The 19,073-nt window shown below is 39.2% G+C and overlaps 2 protein-coding genes across 4 annotated transcripts; one reads left to right on the top strand and one right to left on the bottom strand.

Annotated features, from left to right (window-relative positions):
* Positions 1 to 222: 222 nt before the first annotated feature.
* capga (capping protein (actin filament), gelsolin-like a) lies at positions 223 to 8,096 on the bottom strand. Its single transcript, XM_084413185.1, has 9 exons — positions 7,962 to 8,096; positions 4,247 to 4,440; positions 3,927 to 4,081; positions 3,222 to 3,383; positions 2,920 to 3,069; positions 1,679 to 1,765; positions 1,356 to 1,488; positions 1,183 to 1,274; positions 223 to 1,106 (listed from the first exon to the last, which is right to left on the bottom strand). The coding sequence occupies exons 2-9, from the start codon at positions 4,437 to 4,439 to the stop codon at positions 1,041 to 1,043; spliced, it is 1,038 nt and encodes a 345-aa protein (XP_084269311.1). The 5' UTR covers position 4,440; positions 7,962 to 8,096; the 3' UTR covers positions 223 to 1,040.
* A 2,236-nt stretch (positions 8,097 to 10,332) lies between these two features.
* Positions 10,333 to 18,172, top strand: LOC311293862 (uncharacterized protein). 3 transcript variants are annotated; one of them, XM_084414388.1, is made up of 10 exons: positions 10,333 to 10,578; positions 11,562 to 11,621; positions 11,735 to 12,397; positions 12,754 to 13,386; positions 15,449 to 15,579; positions 15,704 to 15,788; positions 16,119 to 16,167; positions 17,022 to 17,096; positions 17,270 to 17,422; positions 17,562 to 18,172. In XM_084414388.1, the coding sequence occupies exons 2-9, from the start codon at positions 11,581 to 11,583 to the stop codon at positions 17,411 to 17,413; spliced, it is 1,821 nt and encodes a 606-aa protein (XP_084270514.1). In that variant the 5' UTR covers positions 10,333 to 10,578; positions 11,562 to 11,580; the 3' UTR covers positions 17,414 to 17,422; positions 17,562 to 18,172. The 3 variants fall into 3 exon arrangements, with proteins under 3 accessions (XP_084270514.1, XP_084270512.1, XP_084270513.1); XM_084414386.1 differs by having other exon boundaries at positions 15,695 to 15,788; XM_084414387.1 differs by having other exon boundaries at positions 10,333 to 10,614; positions 15,695 to 15,788.
* Positions 18,173 to 19,073: the final 901 nt, after the last annotated feature.

The following is a 19,073-nucleotide window of genomic DNA, read 5'->3' as shown; positions in this document are numbered from 1 at the left end:
AATGAATCATGTGAATTTGTTCACATCATGTAAGCAATTGCAATGAAAACTCATATTATACTCATATGATTAATATGCAGTTTCATAATAAACAACAACTGGCACAGAAACAGACATAATGAAATATGTCTTGCTCATTTTTCTCACCACACTCCGATGGTTGTCATTTCATGATAACTAAATGTTGTTCACATGAAATGAAACCACAAGAACGGCAAGTTCCCAAATGACTCAAAATATGTCTTTTATTTTCTTACTGCAGATTTTAAGAAGTCAAATGTTTGTTACTCTGATCAGCCAGTCCTAAAGTAAATCATTTGAAGCATTTGCCTGCAAGATTAAAATGCTTTGTAAGACATTAAGAACATGCATAATAGTTAAGAAATAGTTAAGATAGTTTAATGTGTTCATTGATTCTTTAAGAGTAATGCGCTTTAGGCCTGTTTTTAAATCTGTTTATCAATTCATTAAGAATGTCAATGGGGCTTTTGATTTTGAAAGTGTAATTGCTCAAGTCGTTATTTGTTCAGTGTTTATTTTCTGAACCTTCATGGGCCGAGAGCTCAGCCATTTGTCCTCCTTTGTCCTGATTTTGATTGGTTGCGGAGGTTCAAACGCTAGATTAACGTCAGCTCAAACTTTATAATGGAGCGTATCTCCAAGATAAAGGATGATCACACCGAAAGACCATATAGTATCACATGGTTACATAAGCATTGGTACTGCCAATTTGAAGCTCAATATGTATAACAAAAATAACAGACATGTTATTGCATATTTGGACTCCATAAAATCACAAACATTTGGGTTGTATACAGATGTTTTATATTAAAGCAAATGATCTGCATGTGACAGAAAAATGTATATTTAAATAAAAATTACAACTGTCCCAGCCTTCACAAAACCTGGGATCAAACAAGCAATCTTTTGGCTAACAGCAAAGGGTTTTAACAGGCAGGCTACACCACTGATGGCTAGTATGCTGTGTGATTATACAAAATGAGCATCCATTTCTACATACATCCTATATGTTGGTGTGTTTAACTCCAGCTCTGGAAGAACTGTTTGAAGAGGACAGATTCACGACCCTGAGGGAGAATTTCCACCTAAGGACATAAAGAAATGTGGATGACTGAAAGAAGAGGTCATAGTTTTTGTGCACAAAATGAAAATGAAACAAACCTGCGTTCTCATCCTGGGATAGTTCATTTCTGTAATAAACTCATCTGCCACCTTCATGGCAACTCTCTTCTCATCTAAATTGGCTCCATTCCCTGTGCGTCAATAAAGTAAGGCAATGATTATAAAAGGTGTGATTTTACTACACACGCAGATGAACAAATACACGCAATTACCTTTCCAAATGTAAATCTTCCCATTAGAGCCATTGTCCAATATGAAGCAGTAATCTTTCTTCAGCAGCTCTTGAGCGAAAGGTCCTTTGTCACACAGTTTTGTCAAGGTCATTTGGCCTGTTGCGTTAGACACCTCAGAGAGAATCATTCAGACATTTATCTCCAATGTGAATTATTATTATCCCTAGAACATTCTTAGCCTTCAAACATCAACCAGGAAAGTGCAACTTCAATTTATTGATAGACGAACAGTTTGACTGAAACTAAAAGGTCATTTTGATTGATGCTTGCACATTACACTGTTAAGGAGAGAGAGAACTGACTTTGTAAAGGCAAGCAGAATTAGAGATATCTGCTTCAGCATCTTCCTCTGTTGAGCTGTCCTTCAGAGCTGGGATTGGACCAAGTGCCTGTCAAATAAATTTGAGATGGCGTTAATAGATCTAATATTTCTAATCCATTTATGAATGTTTGCATTTATTAATAAATCATATATAATTTAGTAATGTTCACACTTTTTTAAAAGGTGGATTTTAGAATTTCTTAGTCTTTGGTTCTTTGTTTTGCCTTACCGGGATAGTTCACCCAAAAATGAAAATTATCCCATGACTAGGTGTATATGACTGTCTTCTTTCAGATAAACACAAACACAAGTTATATTAAAAAATATCATTGCTCTTCCAAAAAAGCGTATCCATCCATCATAAAAGTAATCTATACGACTCCAGGTGGTTAATTAAGGCCTTCTGAAGCAAAGTGATGGCTTTTTGTAAGAAAAACATCCATATTTAAAACTTTATAGACTCAAATAACTATAGCTTCTGGCAGATGGCCTGCGCAAGTTGACTAACGCCAAAAGAGAAACAAACCCCTGACGCAATGCATGACGTAGGATGTAGGAGTAGCGTACGCTTAGGCGCCTCTCGTGGTTCAAACAAATAGGGCTGGGCAACAAACTCAAGCTCCTCTTCTCTTGTATTGAAATCCTTCGATATTTCCATTTACAAATTCTCATTTTAGACTTCTAATTCGTGACCGGTTTTGTTTTACTCTATCCTCTTCACTTCCGTGTTTGTCAATACGTCATGCGTCGGGTCAGGAGTTACTCTTTTGCCATAAATCGATGCGTACGGCTGGCTGTCTGTCTGTCTTAAGTTTTAAATATGGGTATTTTTCTTACAAAACCCCATCGCTTTGCTTCAGAAGGCCTTTATTAACCCCCTGGAGTCGTATGGATTACTTTTATGATGGATGGATGCACTTTTTTGGACTTTAAATTCAGGACCGCCATTCAATGCCATTATAAAGCTTGGAAGAGCAATGACATTTTTTAATATAACTCTGATTGTGTTCGTCTGAAAGAACAAAGAAGATACTCATATACACCTAGGATGGCTTGAGGGTAAGTAAATGATGGGATAATTTTCATTTTTGGGTGAACTATCCCTTTAATGACAGCAGTACTTGAGCTGCATGAGCCTGAATCTGACGATCATGTTGTCCAACATGATGATGATTTGAGAATGATTCAAAGAGCATCTTCAATGGAATGGAGGTTTGTCACCTGAACCATCTCCAGTGTTTCCTCTCCCTCTGTCACGTCAACGATGTGAGCTTTGCCATTCCTCTCTGTGTCTCTGATCAGCATTGCTATCTCACGCACCTTCTGTCGCTCAAACATGTTGGCTTTGGAACCGATCCATGCGACTATACTCTGAGCAAACACACATGATAATTGTGATATGTGATAATGATAACTAAATGATTGGTCATGATTAGCCAACTAAAATAATAAATAATGGCACCACAATGAGAGATATTACAAAAAAAAAAAAGTGGCCTACGCATAAACTTATATATACACACCTCTCCCAAGTCCAGTATGAAACAGTCGCCCTTGTTGAAGCTCCCCCAGCTAAGCTCCACCTCTCTTGCGCGGATGTTTTTCTTTCCTTTGACTTGGTACAGATGTGTAACAGGGCCAATCCTGGACTTGGCACTCTTGAACCCAGACTCCACCCCACCCTCCTGAGACAGAAAGAGAAACCAGTGAGTCCATACTTTCATAGTGGCGCAATCTTTGGACATACAGTACTGGTCAAAAGTTTGGGTTTCTTAAGATTTTTTTGATAGAAGTCTCTTATGCTTACTGCTGCATTTATTTGATCAAAAACACAGCAAAAACTGTAATATTGTGAAATATTATTGCTAGGTAAAATAACTGTTTTCTCTTTGAAAATATTTGAAAATTTCATTTATCCCTGTGATGACAAAGCCGAATTACTCCAGTTTTCAGAAATCATTCTAATAGGCAGACTTGGGGATCAAAAACATTTCTTATTGTTATCAATGTTAAAAACAGTTGTGCTGCTTAATCTTTTTTGAAACCATGATCTCTTTAAGGGTTCTTAAGGGAATAAAAATGTCAACGGCATTTATTTAAAAAAGAAATTATTTGTAACATAAATGTCTGTAACACTTTTGATCCGTTTAATACATAATTGCTGAATAAATTATTATTTTTTATCTTACAGATTTGTTGTTTTTGTCCTATTGTCCCTTTTCTCTCACCTTGTAGCTGACTCCTTTCGGGAAGAGTCCCATGAACTCAGGTGACTCATAGCCTTGCACCTGTCGATGTTGTACTGGCTCTCCTCCCAAGAAGCTGTCCAGTTGAGTGGCAAGCATGGCACAAGCACCCTGTTCATCCCGGGACGACTTCTCACCTTGATCAGAGGAGGGAATGCTAAAACTACAGGAACCTGCTAATGCAAACAATTTTTCCCCTTCCTAGTTTACAAAAAAACATTTTACAGTCCTCATCCTGCAGATGCATTTTCATTCATTCTACATTTACAGTAAAATGACACAAATAAACAGACACTACACACCCATCCACATGTGCAGGTCGCTTCCATCCTTTCCACGGTTGCTGAGCACAATGTACGCGTCTCCGTTGTAGAAGATTCCTCTCTGCGATGGGTCAAGGAGCACAGCCTTCATCTTCTCCACCCTCCAGACCCACAGCCCTGGCTCTCTCACTTCATGGGTAAACTGACTCTGTGCTGCCCGCAGATTAAGCATCCTGATGAGGGGGGAGAGAAAGAGTGAAGAGTTTGTGTGTATGTGGAGGTCGGAGGCTGCCTTATGAGAAAGGCAACAAGTGAAGAGAGGAGGGGGTAAGATAAGAAAAGGGGGAATGAAGCGAGGAGAAGTGGATGAGAGAGAGAAAGAAGAGAACGTATGAGAAGAAAGAGCAATGGGAAAGAAGAAAATATCAGATATTAGTAGAAGCAATGCAACTGAAGCAGAGAACAGGCTTAATGAGATATTTAAATGCAGGATGAATGGAATTAGAGATATTAGAAAGCAAGGAAATGGTTTAGGGAAGGGGGAAATGGTAATAAAAGAAACAGAAAATGGAAATTTGGAAATGATGGGAGAGAAAGAGCAGCAGACAGGTATGATGGAGTTGGTCTGATCCAGACAGTAGAGGCGGGGAACCTTTAAGGTCAGGGGTCAGATATGGAAGCAGAGCACGGGATTGCATGCTCCATTAGAGATGCACAATGGGAAGGCCGGTGGGAGGTGAGAGCAGAGAGATCAAATATAATAGAGATGTAAAATGAGATGCAATTGTCCCACACAAATAATTCATAAGGCCAACTGTTGCGCAGCCATACAAGACACACGGCTTACATACACCCAGCCACCCTCACCAAAGACAGATAGACAGATCAACAGAGCAGGTTCTCCCACAGTCAATGCATTTACTGTGATTACTTAAAGGGGACCTATTATGAAAAAATCACTTTTATATTGTTTTTTATATTGTTAATTATGTGTCTACATTGTGTGAACACAACCACCCTATTGTAGTAAATATCCGTCCACACTGAATGTTATTTTCCCCATAAATCTGAAACAGTGTCTCAAAATGAGCCGTTTAGGAATGTGCTCCAATGTGACGTCACATTGGAACAGGCCCCACCCATGACTGGCACGGAGTCTGCCCTAATATCTTAGCTCCTCCCCTTAAGTGAGGTGTACAAGGTCCAACATGTTTATCTCCTCACCAGAGCATTTAACAGCAGCATTCAAGTAAGAAATGTATTATTATTAAAGCTACTAAAGTTATTCAGTCAAGAGCATTAACTGTTTTTCTTTTGTTGTTTGATTCATAGTAACAGCATATACGTAGATAAGGTATCAGAATGGAACCAGGCCCTCTAGGCCCTCAGAGGGAGCCTAGATATGGTATTTTAGGAATTTATAATTTGACAATAAACATCTAAATCTTTTTGAGGAAATAAACCCTTCAAATTTGCCTATTCAGTGTGAGTTGTGTTGTGTAGATGTCCGTAGATGTTACAGAGGGTCAAGCCTTAGCAAGTCCGTGGGAGACGAATTTTAAATGACAGGAAAATTGACGAATCATATCATCCCTCTTAATTGGTGGGGCTTGTTATCAGTAAGTTTATGACGCTTTCTGCCCGCTGTGAGGAACTTGGTCGAAAAAAAAACTGATAAAATAGCTAGCGCTATTTGTTAAGGAATCCGCAAGCAACATTAATGAGGAGGACATCGTTGCAAATTAATTATCCACGCTGTTTTCAAGATTCAAGAGTTAATCGGCAAAGGAAGACCTACCCCAGAGCTTAATTTTGTGCAGAAAGCCTAAGTTTTGTAAAGCATTTCAACCCCAGCAATTATAAGCAATACTCCTGGGTGACAGCATCAACCAAGAAGCTAAAGCTTTACTGCTGGAATTATTTGCTGTTTAGCTAAGTTATTTAAAATAGGTTATGTGACTGATTTTACAATAATTTTGTAGCATACTGTCCTGTAAATTACATTGCTTTCACTTTAATACACAGATCTAATATACACATGCAATTTCTTTCCCCGCTGTTACGTTCACAGACATAAGATATGAAAGAGAACTTGGTTTAATACTTGCGCGACGCGCCATCTGACAGACAGTTTTCTGTGCGGGTGCTTCAGATGTGTGCTCTCAGAAAACCCAACCTGATCTCACAGCAGTTCGTACATATTTTACGAGGTGGCTAATTCATACAACCTCACTCGTACGAATTTGTACGATTTTTGCTAAATTGTACATATTTTCCAATTTATATACGTACGAATGACCTACCTCTGACCTCGCCCCTAAACCTACCCATCACTGGGGTTTAGATTTTTTTTACGAATTGGTCGTGACTCGTGAGATAGCATTGGAAAACGCATGCAGATAATAACTTTCATGATGATGATGATGAACTTCAATGTCACGTGATCATGATAGCGATAGAAATAATGATCAAAACCGAACAGATGTTTTGTTAGTTTTTGGCAGAGTATCCGAGGCAGGAGCTGTAAAGGCACAGGCTATTCTGAATAGGGGGTGGGGAGCAGCAGCTCATTTGAATTTAAAGATACATGCATGATATAGCATGTTTTTGCTTCAACTCAAAAATGGCCATTTACAACATGGTATAATAAATGATCTGTGGGGCATTTTGAGCTGAAATTGCACAGACACATTCTGGGGACACCTGAGACTTATTACATCTTGTAAAAAAGAAGCATAATAGGTCACCTTTAATGGCATTAAGCAGTCAGATGTGAGGTCACAAACAGAAATAAACCACATGAGAGTGAGATGTCCTTTGACTGTTCTCACATGATCTGAACATTACACAATCACCATCTCTACATAAACCATCTTGAGGATGAGATGACAATCTATGTTTCCTCTTGAATGATTATGAGTTTAAATTTGAGCTTGTGTCATGAAGCAGGTAGCGAAGCGGCTGCACGCATGATGTTTGCTGACACCTCCTTCTTTCACTTCCCTTTCTCTTCAAATCTAGTATAAATAGTATAACAGAACTGTTCTTTCAACTTCACAAGTGCCATTTTTTCCAATCTGGCTGGGTTGTGCACTTCTGAGAACTAAATTGAAAATGCTTTTACATACAAAATTCCTGAATTTAAATCAAGGTAGCGAGCAGGTCCTGATTTTGCCGTCAGACGCGTTTCTTGGATCAACATATTTTAGTCCCAACAAAATTTAGTCCCAACCATATCCCTACCCCTAAACCTATTCCTACCAATTACTTTTCCCTAAAATCAGATTGAAATGAAAGGTGAAAAACACTGATGTAGAAGTACCTAACCCTGGTTGCAATCCTAAACTTGACATAAACTGTAAACTTGTCCCTCAAATCTGATTGGTTGATTGGAATAAAGATGTTGATTCAGGAACATGTGCTTGGTGAAATCAGATTCTGCAAACGGCACTGAATTGAGATTTAAATTACAAAATTAGAATAATTAATTTGATGAGAGAAATAGACTTTTAACATTGTCATCTTCGAACTTAAGACAAGTATTATGTGTAATCATTTTCTTAATACAATACAATTAATATAGAATATTTGTATCATATAATACATACAATCAAATATAAATAACAATAAACATAACATAAAATATACATTAAAAATGATATAATATGAAGGATTTTATGACAGACTCTATGTAAAGAGTGTGTGATAATAATGACAGTTTTTTATTCTCGTTTAAAGATATAAAAATGCCTACCTTGTAATAGTCTTGAAGTCAGTCAGTCCAGCTCCTGATAGCTCTTAAATGTAACAGCTGCCTGAACATTTGCGTCTACTGCATATACAGTTGACTGGCTTCGTGGCCAGACACAGTTATTGGAAGACAAAAGCATGTTAATGCTGCAGGGTGTATCGGCTCATCAGCATCACACATCTGTTGGAAACACACTGTATGCAAACACATCTCTTTTTACTACATAAGCAAAACATCCTTTTAACTGGGTCACGCTTGTGTAATTTATGGAAAGAGTGAAAGAAAAATGGCAAGAAGGGTAAAAAGTCATAAGAGAAAGTCACAAGGCCAATGTCTGAAAATGAACTGAAGCTCTATTTTTATCAAGAACTTCAGTATTTTATGATTCAACTCATTCACAAATGTCATGTGAGCTTTTATACACTACAGATCACGCTTAGGATTCATATCTGAGATCTGTCACCATAACAATGCGACAGGCTGATTTCTCATTTATAATAGAGGTAGTTTCCATCATTATTCATTATTGTCTGTTAATTGGGTTTACACTGATGTTTTTAGAGAGAGTTTTGACAGGTCTCTTTTTACAGACACAAGCAAAACAACGTTTACATGGAAATGTATAGGCTGTTTATGGCATTTACTGTAAGTAAGAGGTTAAGAAAGTGTGTAATGAAAGAACCACCAGGATTCATATCTCTCTGATAATCTGTAATCATCTGGACCGGGTTCTGTATCTACAGAAAAAAAAAAAAAAGTATCCTGAAAGACCTGGGGCCTATATCATGATGGTATTGTAGTTCAACAAACTCATGGTTAAAGGATTAGTTTCAAGATGACAAAACCAAACCAATCCAATCAGGCTTTGTTGGTACCATGGATCATGGATCACGTTGGATCATTCACTTTCTCTGTCAACTTCATGGGCTGCATCCGAAATCACATACTTCCCTATAGTTGGTGAAAAACAGTATGTGACAAAAGTATGTCCAAATTCATACTCATGAAAGAGTAGGCAAAAACTACCTGGATGACCTACTTTTTCCAGCGAGATTCTGAAGTGTGCATACGATGTGCATACTTAATCCCATGAGGCCACGGGAGAGGATTTGTGAATGACAGTGTAGCGATGCAACAGATGATAGGTCACATGATAATGACAGCATGGCGAATGTAGTACGTCCAGATTACATTCATTTTTCTCTTTTCTTTCTTTTTTTTGGAATTGCAAAGATTTCATTGCATTGGCTTTCCATGTACACTTCAACCGAAGGACAGAAAACTCCTGGGGTTTAATTACAAATATGCGATTTGTGTTTCAAAGATGAACACACAGGTTTGGTCATACAGGTTTGGAATGATATTAGGGTGAGTAAATGATGACAGAATAAAATAATTTGGGTGAACTAAGCTTTTAAATTATGCATTATACAGAAACAAGAAAAATATACCAACTTGTTTTTCATTTACTAAAGTCAATTCACATCAATCCAGTACCTTAAAACAGTATATCCTCATACCACATATACCACAGTCTGGAGGCCTATAGGACAAGTGGAGTGTAATAAAATGTAGGCTATATCATGTTCACTTATTTTAACCTGTGTGTTGGTCTGTGGTAATAAAGAGAAAAGACTCTCTCCTATCTGAGAAAAAAAAAGAAGAGGTTTCGTTGATAAATGTGCCCCTGTTACATGTCATTGACAGAGACAAGAGGTTTCAGAAATGAACAGAGTGACATTTGATGACAACTCTCTCATCAAATGCCTCAGGTTATGCCCACCATGCCTTTTACTGTTTCAATTCCAATAAGATATTTTAATATCTTAATATTATTTTTTATTATTTTAATGATATTTTAATGTCGTTGACTAAATGAAACAAAATGCTAATAAAGCAAGAACATGGTGAGAATTAGACCTTTCTGACAATAGCCTATGTGTTTTGTCAAGATTAGAAAAGGTTTTGATCATAAATTATGACACATGACGACGCCCAAAAGGGTAGGAGCCCGTTTCTATGGTAACGGTGTCTATGGGTTCGAATCCGTAGCAAGTATTTTGAGAGGCGTTTTGACAATTCACAGCCGAATGACGAATACGAAAAAACGAATGCGAAAGTTTCGGACTCAGTGTGCAAGGACCTTTAAGCTTATCTTTTTCCCTTTTTCTGTTCTGTGCCCCAGAATGCTTCCCACATCCATCTTAAAAAGTTACATAAAAATGTTTAATGTCATAATTTTACATAATTGTTTATTATTTAGAAAGTTTTAGTAAATTATATTTTCAAAGAACGATTTTGGCACAATGGCGCCCCCCTCCTGTTGGATTTTTGCGTCACGGCCACAGTCGAGATTAAACCAGTCAGTTCCTGTCCCAACGTGAACGCGCCCTGCTCGGTTGTTGACGTCACGGCTGCAGCTGTTCGGTTCGGCGTGAATGTAATTTTACAAGAGGATTCGACCATTTCGACGGAACGACTTCGATGTAACGACGAAAGTGACGGATTGGTGTTAGTTTTGAAAGCATACGGTTCAGTTTCGGTCAGATGTGGAACGACGTGTAACGGAAGACGTTTGTTAGCTTTCACGGCTAAGCTTTTGTCGATGAGCTAGAATTGGGTAACGTTAACTGTTTTCCGTATCGTACAACCTTGGGTATGTCAAAACAACTCAGCCGGTGGTCAACTTCTTCGGAATTAAAAATATAAACGGAATTAAAATTGATAACTAATGCTGTTGCTTGATGTTATTTAGACTAATGGAAAATGGTTTCTATTTGTCGTAGTTTCGCATTAACGTTGAAAACGGAAGAGGCTGTTTGACTTAACTTTGATGTGTTTTAGTATTCAGTATAACCTTGCATCGATTATTTTATATATTTTATAGTTTTATATGTGTAATGTTACCAGTTAAACTTGTTGTTACATTTGTTTCTAATTACCCTTCTGAATGTGAAACTCACGGCCTTGTCTGCCCAGAGACACGCGTTCATGTAGGCCAAAGAATGTGGTGTCGTCGACCCAGTCTAAATTCGTTTGATTCCTACATAATTTAACCAAGGACCATGCTTTGTTTCAGTATTTTATATGAAGCTGCTAAAAACCCTGCATTTTAAGTTGCATCTTATTCATTCGGTCTTTATGTCCCTGGAACATGACTGACAGGGCAAAAGTATCATGGGATTAAAACGCATTTAGTAGTTTAATTCATTGTAGTTTGGTCTGTAAAAATATCGATCAGGTTAGACAGCCGCATGTTGTACATATTTAAAGGGTTTTTAAAATGTAAATGACTAAATTAACAAAGACCTCAAACTATTATCTGGGTCAGTGTGTATATGTACCTTTTGATGATTTAAATTCCAGAAAGATTGGCATGTAATACACATGCTGATTACTTGACAGCACTAGATTTGTTATTCAAAGAATAATGCTGGAACTTGTTGGCATTATACTACTAGTCTTATTTTTACATTGCTTTTACAAGCCTCAGTAAAAATATTTCTGTTTTCCCCTTTATTTTGCTGTTTTTATGCCAGTCTTATTCTGTCATTAGTGTACATAAACTGGATGTGTAATATTTCTTCTTTTTTTTCACTGAAGATAGGTGAAAAGCTGAAAAATGGTAAGACCACACTCAGGATCTCCTCGTTCCAAACACAGGTAGTACATTGCTGTAGATGTGATATTTATATTTTATATACTATTTAATTCTGATATGTCTACCTAATTATCAATATAATGGTGACTCAATTTCACATTTGTTTCTCATGCAGGCCTTTCTCTGACAACAACAGAAGCATGAATCACGAAGGGCGATTTGGCCCCCCTTCAAGAAGCCAGAGAGGTTTCAGAGGACCTCCTGGAAAAGCCCCACCAAGTTGGAGAGATAACAACAGTACCGGACCACAGTCATACCCCAAAAGGCCCTCGCTCATGGGTGAACGCAGAGAGCGACCACACGGACAGTGGATGCAGAACCAGGATCACTTCCATCCTTATCCCGGCTCACAGGATTCACAGCGGGGCCGCAGGAGGCCTTCTCCACCCCGCTCAAGCCGTCCTCCCCCAGTCCAGCACAGACAGTCCCCTCATGGTCCTATGCATGGACCGCCTAGCCACAGAGCACCACTCTTCCATGGAAATCACCCTAGCCACACATCTCCATCTCGCCATTTCCATGGCCCTCCATCAGAAAGACGGGTTCCTTCACCGCATAGTTCCTTCAGGGGTCCCCAGCGACGCCCAAGCCCTCAGGAGCATGACAGGAGCTGGTGCCCTGCACCTCGCGACAGGCCCTTTGGCCGACCAGCACTTGGTGGCCACCACTGGAATGGCCGCGGAGGTTATCCTCACCCTCCTGGTGGTGATTCAAGGCTCTCCGGCCCACCCCATAGAAAACCCAGAGAGTTTCATGGAAGGAGTTCATATCCAGAGAGGTACAAGAATGAAGCTGTGAAGGCTGGGTAAAGTAAATATACGGTTATGTGTTAGATTGCAAAGTCCAGTACACTGCAGGGTGGTGAGAGTAAATCCCAGCTTCCTTCAGCTTTCTGTCAGTGTAAAGTACCACAGGATCTAATGATAAAGCTCATAAAGTGAAAGTCTGTCTGGAGAAATTGTAAAACAATTTGAGGCTTTTTCACCTTTAAGTTTTACTGGCACAGAAGTTATGGCATTCAGCAGCCTGGGGCTGGATCTAAATTGATAAAAATTTAAGAGCTTCCACACAGCTCAAGCAGCACAAACTGGCATTATAACCCACATGTTTGTATTGTTTGTAATGGATATGTAGGTGGTCTGCAGAGAGAGATCAACGTGGGCCGCATGGAGAGGTTGGAAGAGAGTCTCGGCGCCCCAGCATGGAATGGGCACACGGAAGAGGGGGAAGTCCACACTCTCGGCCCCCTTACAGATCACCGGCACGAAGACTAGGCCCACCCCCATCTGGCTTCTCGCTCAGACCTTATCCACCTCTGCGACCTCAGGAAAGGCCCATTGGGCGGCCATTCAAGAGGAAGAGTGAAGATTTCAGGCGTCCGCCGTCATCAAGTGGTTTTGAGCATGGGCCGCCAAAGCGTTTCCGCAGGGAATTATCAGTGAGACCTCTTCCTCTCAGGGGCTTCCGTGGTCGTGGTTTGTCCCTCAATGATAAGAGTCGACTGCTAAAAGCACGAAATTTTAGAGCAGAGTCAGTGGCCCGGTTCAAACTGCCCCCACCAAGAATCTCGGACAGACTCCAGAAACCCAAGCCTCAGACAGCTCCAAAGAATGGCAAAGATTCTTCAGGAGTGCCACCACGCAAGATACCGCTCAAAAAGATGCCGTCATCCAGAGAGTCATCCCCCAACACAGACTCCAAGACCGCAGAGCCTGAGAGGGACTCCGAAACAAAGGTGGAATCCCGTCGCTCTGTGAGCGCACACAGGTATGGTATTACCCCTCACACTGTGGCAATGGGCGCGTGATGTTTAGAAGGTCAAGCTTCCTGTTTTTCAATGGCACAACTTTCATCAAAGGGGTATCACCTTGTCAGATGAGATGGATGAGGAGAGAAAAAAGAAAATCGTGCCTGTTTTCCTCATTTTTGTCAACAGTATGATGTTAAACCTGTCGTTGTCCAGAATACCTCTGTGCTTGTCAAGAGAATATGAGATAAGTCTGAGCAAGTGGTCTTTCAAAAGTTTCACAATTGCAGTCCTTTTTGTTCCAAAAGTCAAATGCCATGTGTCCCACAATGATGCATCCAGATCGACTTTAACCCAGAAGAGATGTTTAAAATGTCTTCCAGGGAGGGAAATGGTTTTTAAGCCGTAATCTGTAAGTGTTTGCAGAAGGATGGTCTGTCCTGTTATACCTACAATGCTCTGCCTCAATATGCAACTAACTGCAGTAACATGAGCAAAATTCTATCTCTCATGGCTACGTCTCATGGACATGGGATAGGATGTCTTGGAAAATGGAAACATGAAGGACATTTTCAATGGAGAAAAAACAGGCAAGCTCTATTTCGGAAGTTATGACATTAAGACACTGTTGATGTATCACGAGAAGTTATTCCCTAAGAAGAATTTAGATGATTGGCTGGCTGGATGAAGAAACAGATTGACTCTTTAACTGTTTGAGTGGAAACCAGATTTGATTGCAAGAAGAAAAAGAACTCCATTGAACGAGTCACCATGTACCGTCCCTTAATAGAATAATGTAAGATTTTGTCTGCATCTAATCCCATGATCATGGTCAAAGAATAAAACTCTCATCTCCAATAACCCCAGAAGTTCCTTGAAACTGCACCTGAAAAGAGGCCTCGTCGTGTGAGAACTACTATAAGAAGGAAGTCTTGCGTGCACTTTCTTCCATGACGGATCAACGAGATGGGAACAAAATGGATGTTCTCCCCTGCCACATCCCTCCTCCATAACTGCAGTTCTCTGTTGGTATTTATGAAAGATTTATGCCCTTAAATGCTTTTATATACTTGGCATTGCAGCATTGACATCGACAAGCAGGGATCACCTGTAACTCCACATCCATCCAACCCACTGACTGAAATGGCAGCATGTCGGAGTTGTACTGATGTTAAAAACCTGATCCATATATGCCTAATGAAACATGCTTACCAAAATGCCAACCATTAATTTGTAGTGACCCTCATTAGAAGTTCTGCAACTGAAGAATTGTCCAAGTAATTTTAAATGCCTACCTGTTAAGTGAAGATGAAAATGCACATGGAAGAGGTTGATGAATGTCTTTCCGCAGACCATGTAGTTTGAAGGTTTTGCAAGACAACCGGCCAACAAATTCTTGAGAAATCAGTCCAGCATTCGGAAGATCCTTTCATCGAAACTTTACCTCAATGTCACTGCAGAATCCAGAGCTGCAAACCAGCTTTTATATCATGAAATATGTTTTCCAGCAAGAAGTGTTCTCCAAATACATCTAATCCAGTATGAAAGGATAGGTTAAGAGGAATGTATCTGGCATGTCAAGTCTGGATGAAAAGGAAGTGCTCACCTGCCAATCTGTTAACTTTTTGGAGCATAACATGATTCCTACACGGCGTTCTTCAGGCCACTCATTCAGTCTGCCAATATCTGTTATTCACATTAGCGAAAGGAAGGCTGCTAAATGTCAAGGTGAATCAGGGAAAATTAATCTACCAATTCAAACTGAAGCATGGAGATGATGGGCTTGCTTTGCTGTAAGTACCCATGTAGTAATCCATCATTGGTCCTTCTGCATTTGCAACAATACAATTGGGTTCTTGAGGACTGTGAATGTTTGAGTAATTTAGTTTGAAATGCAACATTTTCCCTCCTCAGTTCACAAGGCACAAGTTTATTACACTTTGAAATCAGATAATATTTGTGCATGCCTTCTGCTTTCTTTGAATATTTGATGATGCCGTTTAATATGACATTTTATTCCATGCTTAAGCGTCCAGATGATATGGATCACTTGTTCACATGCCTCGTTGACTTTCTTTTCAGCTCCTCACCAATAGACAGGCGGCTTTCACGTGACCTTGTTGTGGTTTCCCATTGGGAGGCAGGGCACAAACCCAGTACTAGTTCTAAGAACAATGCACCTTGGAGGAATAAGGCACCCAAGAACAAGTCTGGTAAAAGTCTGACACTACTATCATAGTTTTGAATGATTTGCAAATAATTTATGCTGTTGCAATATGCTAGTATCAAATCTCTGCATGCAAGTTCTAAATGTTCTTCCTCTCCCAGAGGAATCAGAATCTCATGGAAATTTAACACTGAATGAACGCTTCACCAAGCTACAAAGTCCTACAAGTTCTTCACAGGAACAGAAAGAAAGACGGTAAATTAACTTTATTTTGGGGGGATGGTTACAAAATTATTTTCAGGTTAAAACAGAAAACTTTTTATGCATTTTGGCTATTCGTTTACACAACTGCGATTTACAAAAACGCAAATTTGTGAAAACGGTGACCTCATGCGCATGCTTATGTGTTGAGTCTATAGGCGTGTAGTTTCTTTATAAAGTGACATTGTCACTACTTACCTGGCATGCATAATACAGCGTTTGAGTAGTTTTTTTACAACTTAGTCGTTTACAGCTGCTAAACTGTAACAAATGTGCTAAATGCAACCTTCTACAATATATATATATATTTTTTAACATTTTTAGGTCTTCTAGAAGTCCAGAAAAAAACCTGAGGAAGCCTGCTTCATTTCAGGTAATGAAATTCTTAAAATGTAGACTTGTTCTCATCAAGGGTGCTTTGGAAGTGAAAGCATTTCTTGTTTTACTCTAGTTTTAAATCACTCTCTGATTCTTCCTTGTTAGTCATTTTTGTTATAGGTATTTGTAGTAGGGATGCACCGATACCACTTTTTTTTCAGTACAAGTACTTACATTTGAGTACTTGCCGATACCAAGTACCGATATGAGTACTTAATACCATACAGTTCTTCTAACAATGTTTTATTTTCATCACGTTTTTCACTTTCTGGCTGTAACAAAGTAAATATACAACTTGTATAATCAAATTGCTTGTTAAATGAGCTATTCTCACCTGTCACCCCTCCTCTTGACAATTTAGCGGAGCATTGTTTACAGTCTGCTCTACTTTTATCATCATCGCTTATATTAAAATATCTCCAAACGGCTGACATTACTCCTCTGACTACCTGCTCAACTGACGAGAGGTTAGGCTAATGTCTCGTTGCCATAAGGGGCCGTTCGCATATCGCGTTTTTTGCGTGTGCAAAATCATTATTTCAAATGTAGGCACGCGGCAAGCACGCTCATAATAGAAGCTTTTTTTAGTGTTTTTTTCCAGGCACGCCTATGTTCATGGTTGCATAGCAACGACAGACGCCACGGGAGCGCAAGCGCTTGTGGAAAAGAGGAGCTGCGCCTTTTCACGTGTTTTTAGACGCGATATGTGAACGGCACCTTAAAGTGGTATCGGGTGCGGTTGTATCGGGGTAGTTTTATGAGTACGTGAGCACAGTATCGGACCGACGCCCGAGTACAGGTATCGGTTCATTTCTGATTTGTAGTGAGACATTCTTCTTCTTTACTTAGAGACCTAATTTCCGCTCAACTGTTGGAGTGAAGAGGGGACCAGCTCCTGATGGAGTTCTTAGGAAACCCTTAATGGTAAGTGATGCTTGCTGGTATCAGTCTTAGTTCCAACACTGAATAATAATAACTATAATACATGATTAATTGTTGTAGTCTTTGTAGTAGGCTTGATTTGAATCATTTTAGCTTATGTGGTGTTTCCATCCACATTCCAAATAAATGCAAAATATTTTTTTGTGTTCCCTAAGGGCTCTTTAATTCCAAGACCACCCTTCAATCAGAAGCCTGTCTTCAAAAAGAGTCAAAGTATCATGTCAAAGTACAAGAACTTGCAGACGTTGCGGCATAAAGTACCCCACCAGCGTCAAGCCACTAGCTATCGTCGATGGTAAACCAGAATGGTGAGTTGTATATTGCACACACAAATTAATTTGAATTTGTGTTCTGTACTGTACTGTCAAATCTTCAGCCATTTAACTTCTATTATATCCAAAATTCCATCAGCTAATGTACTTTTGTATTTTCAATGTTATTTTTTAGATTGCATGTGCCGAGGCAAGTCGTCTACTGTAGAGACTCTCTACGGAGTTCCCCAACACCCTCACCTTCCCTTATCTCCTGCTGTACAACTGTTTGGTTTAATCTCTGTAAAAACGGCAAAGATCACCAAAGTCTTTTTTTTTTTTTATAGCATCGTTTTTTTGGGAGTTGGTTTTCCATTTTCTTTGGTGTGCTTTAGAGATAAAGGTATTTAATTCTGTGCGTTAGTCCTTTTATAGTTTCAAAAACAAAGATTAATGTTACATTTTTGTAATGTACCTTTAACCTGTACAAAAGCTCTCTTTGCCATAATTTTGTGAAAATGATTTGGTTAGGATTCTTTTTTTTCCCACATGTAGTTAACTTTATACATCAGTGTCTAAATAGCTGCTTTTTGAAAGTGACTGTTAAAAGACTCTTATCATGTGAAATGATCCATGTAGAACGCTTTGAGTAGCTTTCATTTGATAAAACCGCCCGAAGGGTTTGTTTGATTAGTTGAGCTCCATGTGTTGATATTATGACTTCCCTGAAAAGTTTTGTTTGTGTAGCTCAAAACCCATATGTACATTCTTTATAATCAGACACTTTGAATAAAAATGGAATTGTCAGACGTGTGTCGAGTTGTGTGAAGCAAAATACAAATTTTTATGAGTTCAGATATTTAAAAGGATTTCCTTACTCCATGAATATACACAAATTTTAGACAAATTAATTCTGTGACTTGGGTCTTTGAAAGTGTTTGAATTGTCAGGTCACAAATAGTGATTCATTTATATCCTCCTCATTCATGATGTCTCAGCAGTTATCCGTTCTTTCCCACCTGTGTATTTCAGTCATCCAATAGTCTAATAATAGTGATTTTCTTAATGAGGACAAGTCAGAAATCATTGTCTTCGGCCCTCCAAAACTGAGGAATAGTCTCATTAAGGAGCTGGGTAACGATTTCCCTTCAGTTTCCTCTCATGTCAGGAACCTTGGAGTCATTCTTGACTCAGATTTATGTTTATCTAAACAAATTAATTCTGTTGTAAAGAATCGTTTTTATCAATTGCGGTTAATTTCCAAACTTAAGTCATTTTTGTCATTCCAAGACTTGGAGAAGGTCATTCATGCTTTTATTACCTCGCGCTTGGACTATTGTAATTCATTGTACTTGGGTCTTCCTCAATCATCACTTGCACACCTCCAGATGGTGCAAAATGCAGCTGCAAGGCTGCTGACCGGGACAACCAATTTTATCACCCCAATTTTAGCTTCACTTCATTGGCTCCCGATTCATTTTAAAATTCTGTTGCTTGTTTTTAAAGCTCTTAATGATCAAGCTCCATTATATCTTAGAGATCTTATTGCTCCTCTGTCATCCACTAGATCTTTAAGATCTTCAGACAGGGCTCTTTTATCTATTCCTCGCTCCCGTCTAAAATCGAAGGGAGATAGAGCCTTTGCTGTTGCCGCCCCCCGTCTATGGAACCAATTGCCTCTGGACATCCGCCTTGCACCGTCAATTGC

This window comes from Rutilus rutilus (assembly GCF_951802725.1).
Source record: "Rutilus rutilus genome assembly, chromosome: 7".
Classification (NCBI taxonomy): Eukaryota; Metazoa; Chordata; class Actinopteri; order Cypriniformes; family Leuciscidae; genus Rutilus; species Rutilus rutilus.
Note: the sequence above shows the minus strand (reverse complement) of the source record. Positions and strands in the feature narration are given on the sequence as shown.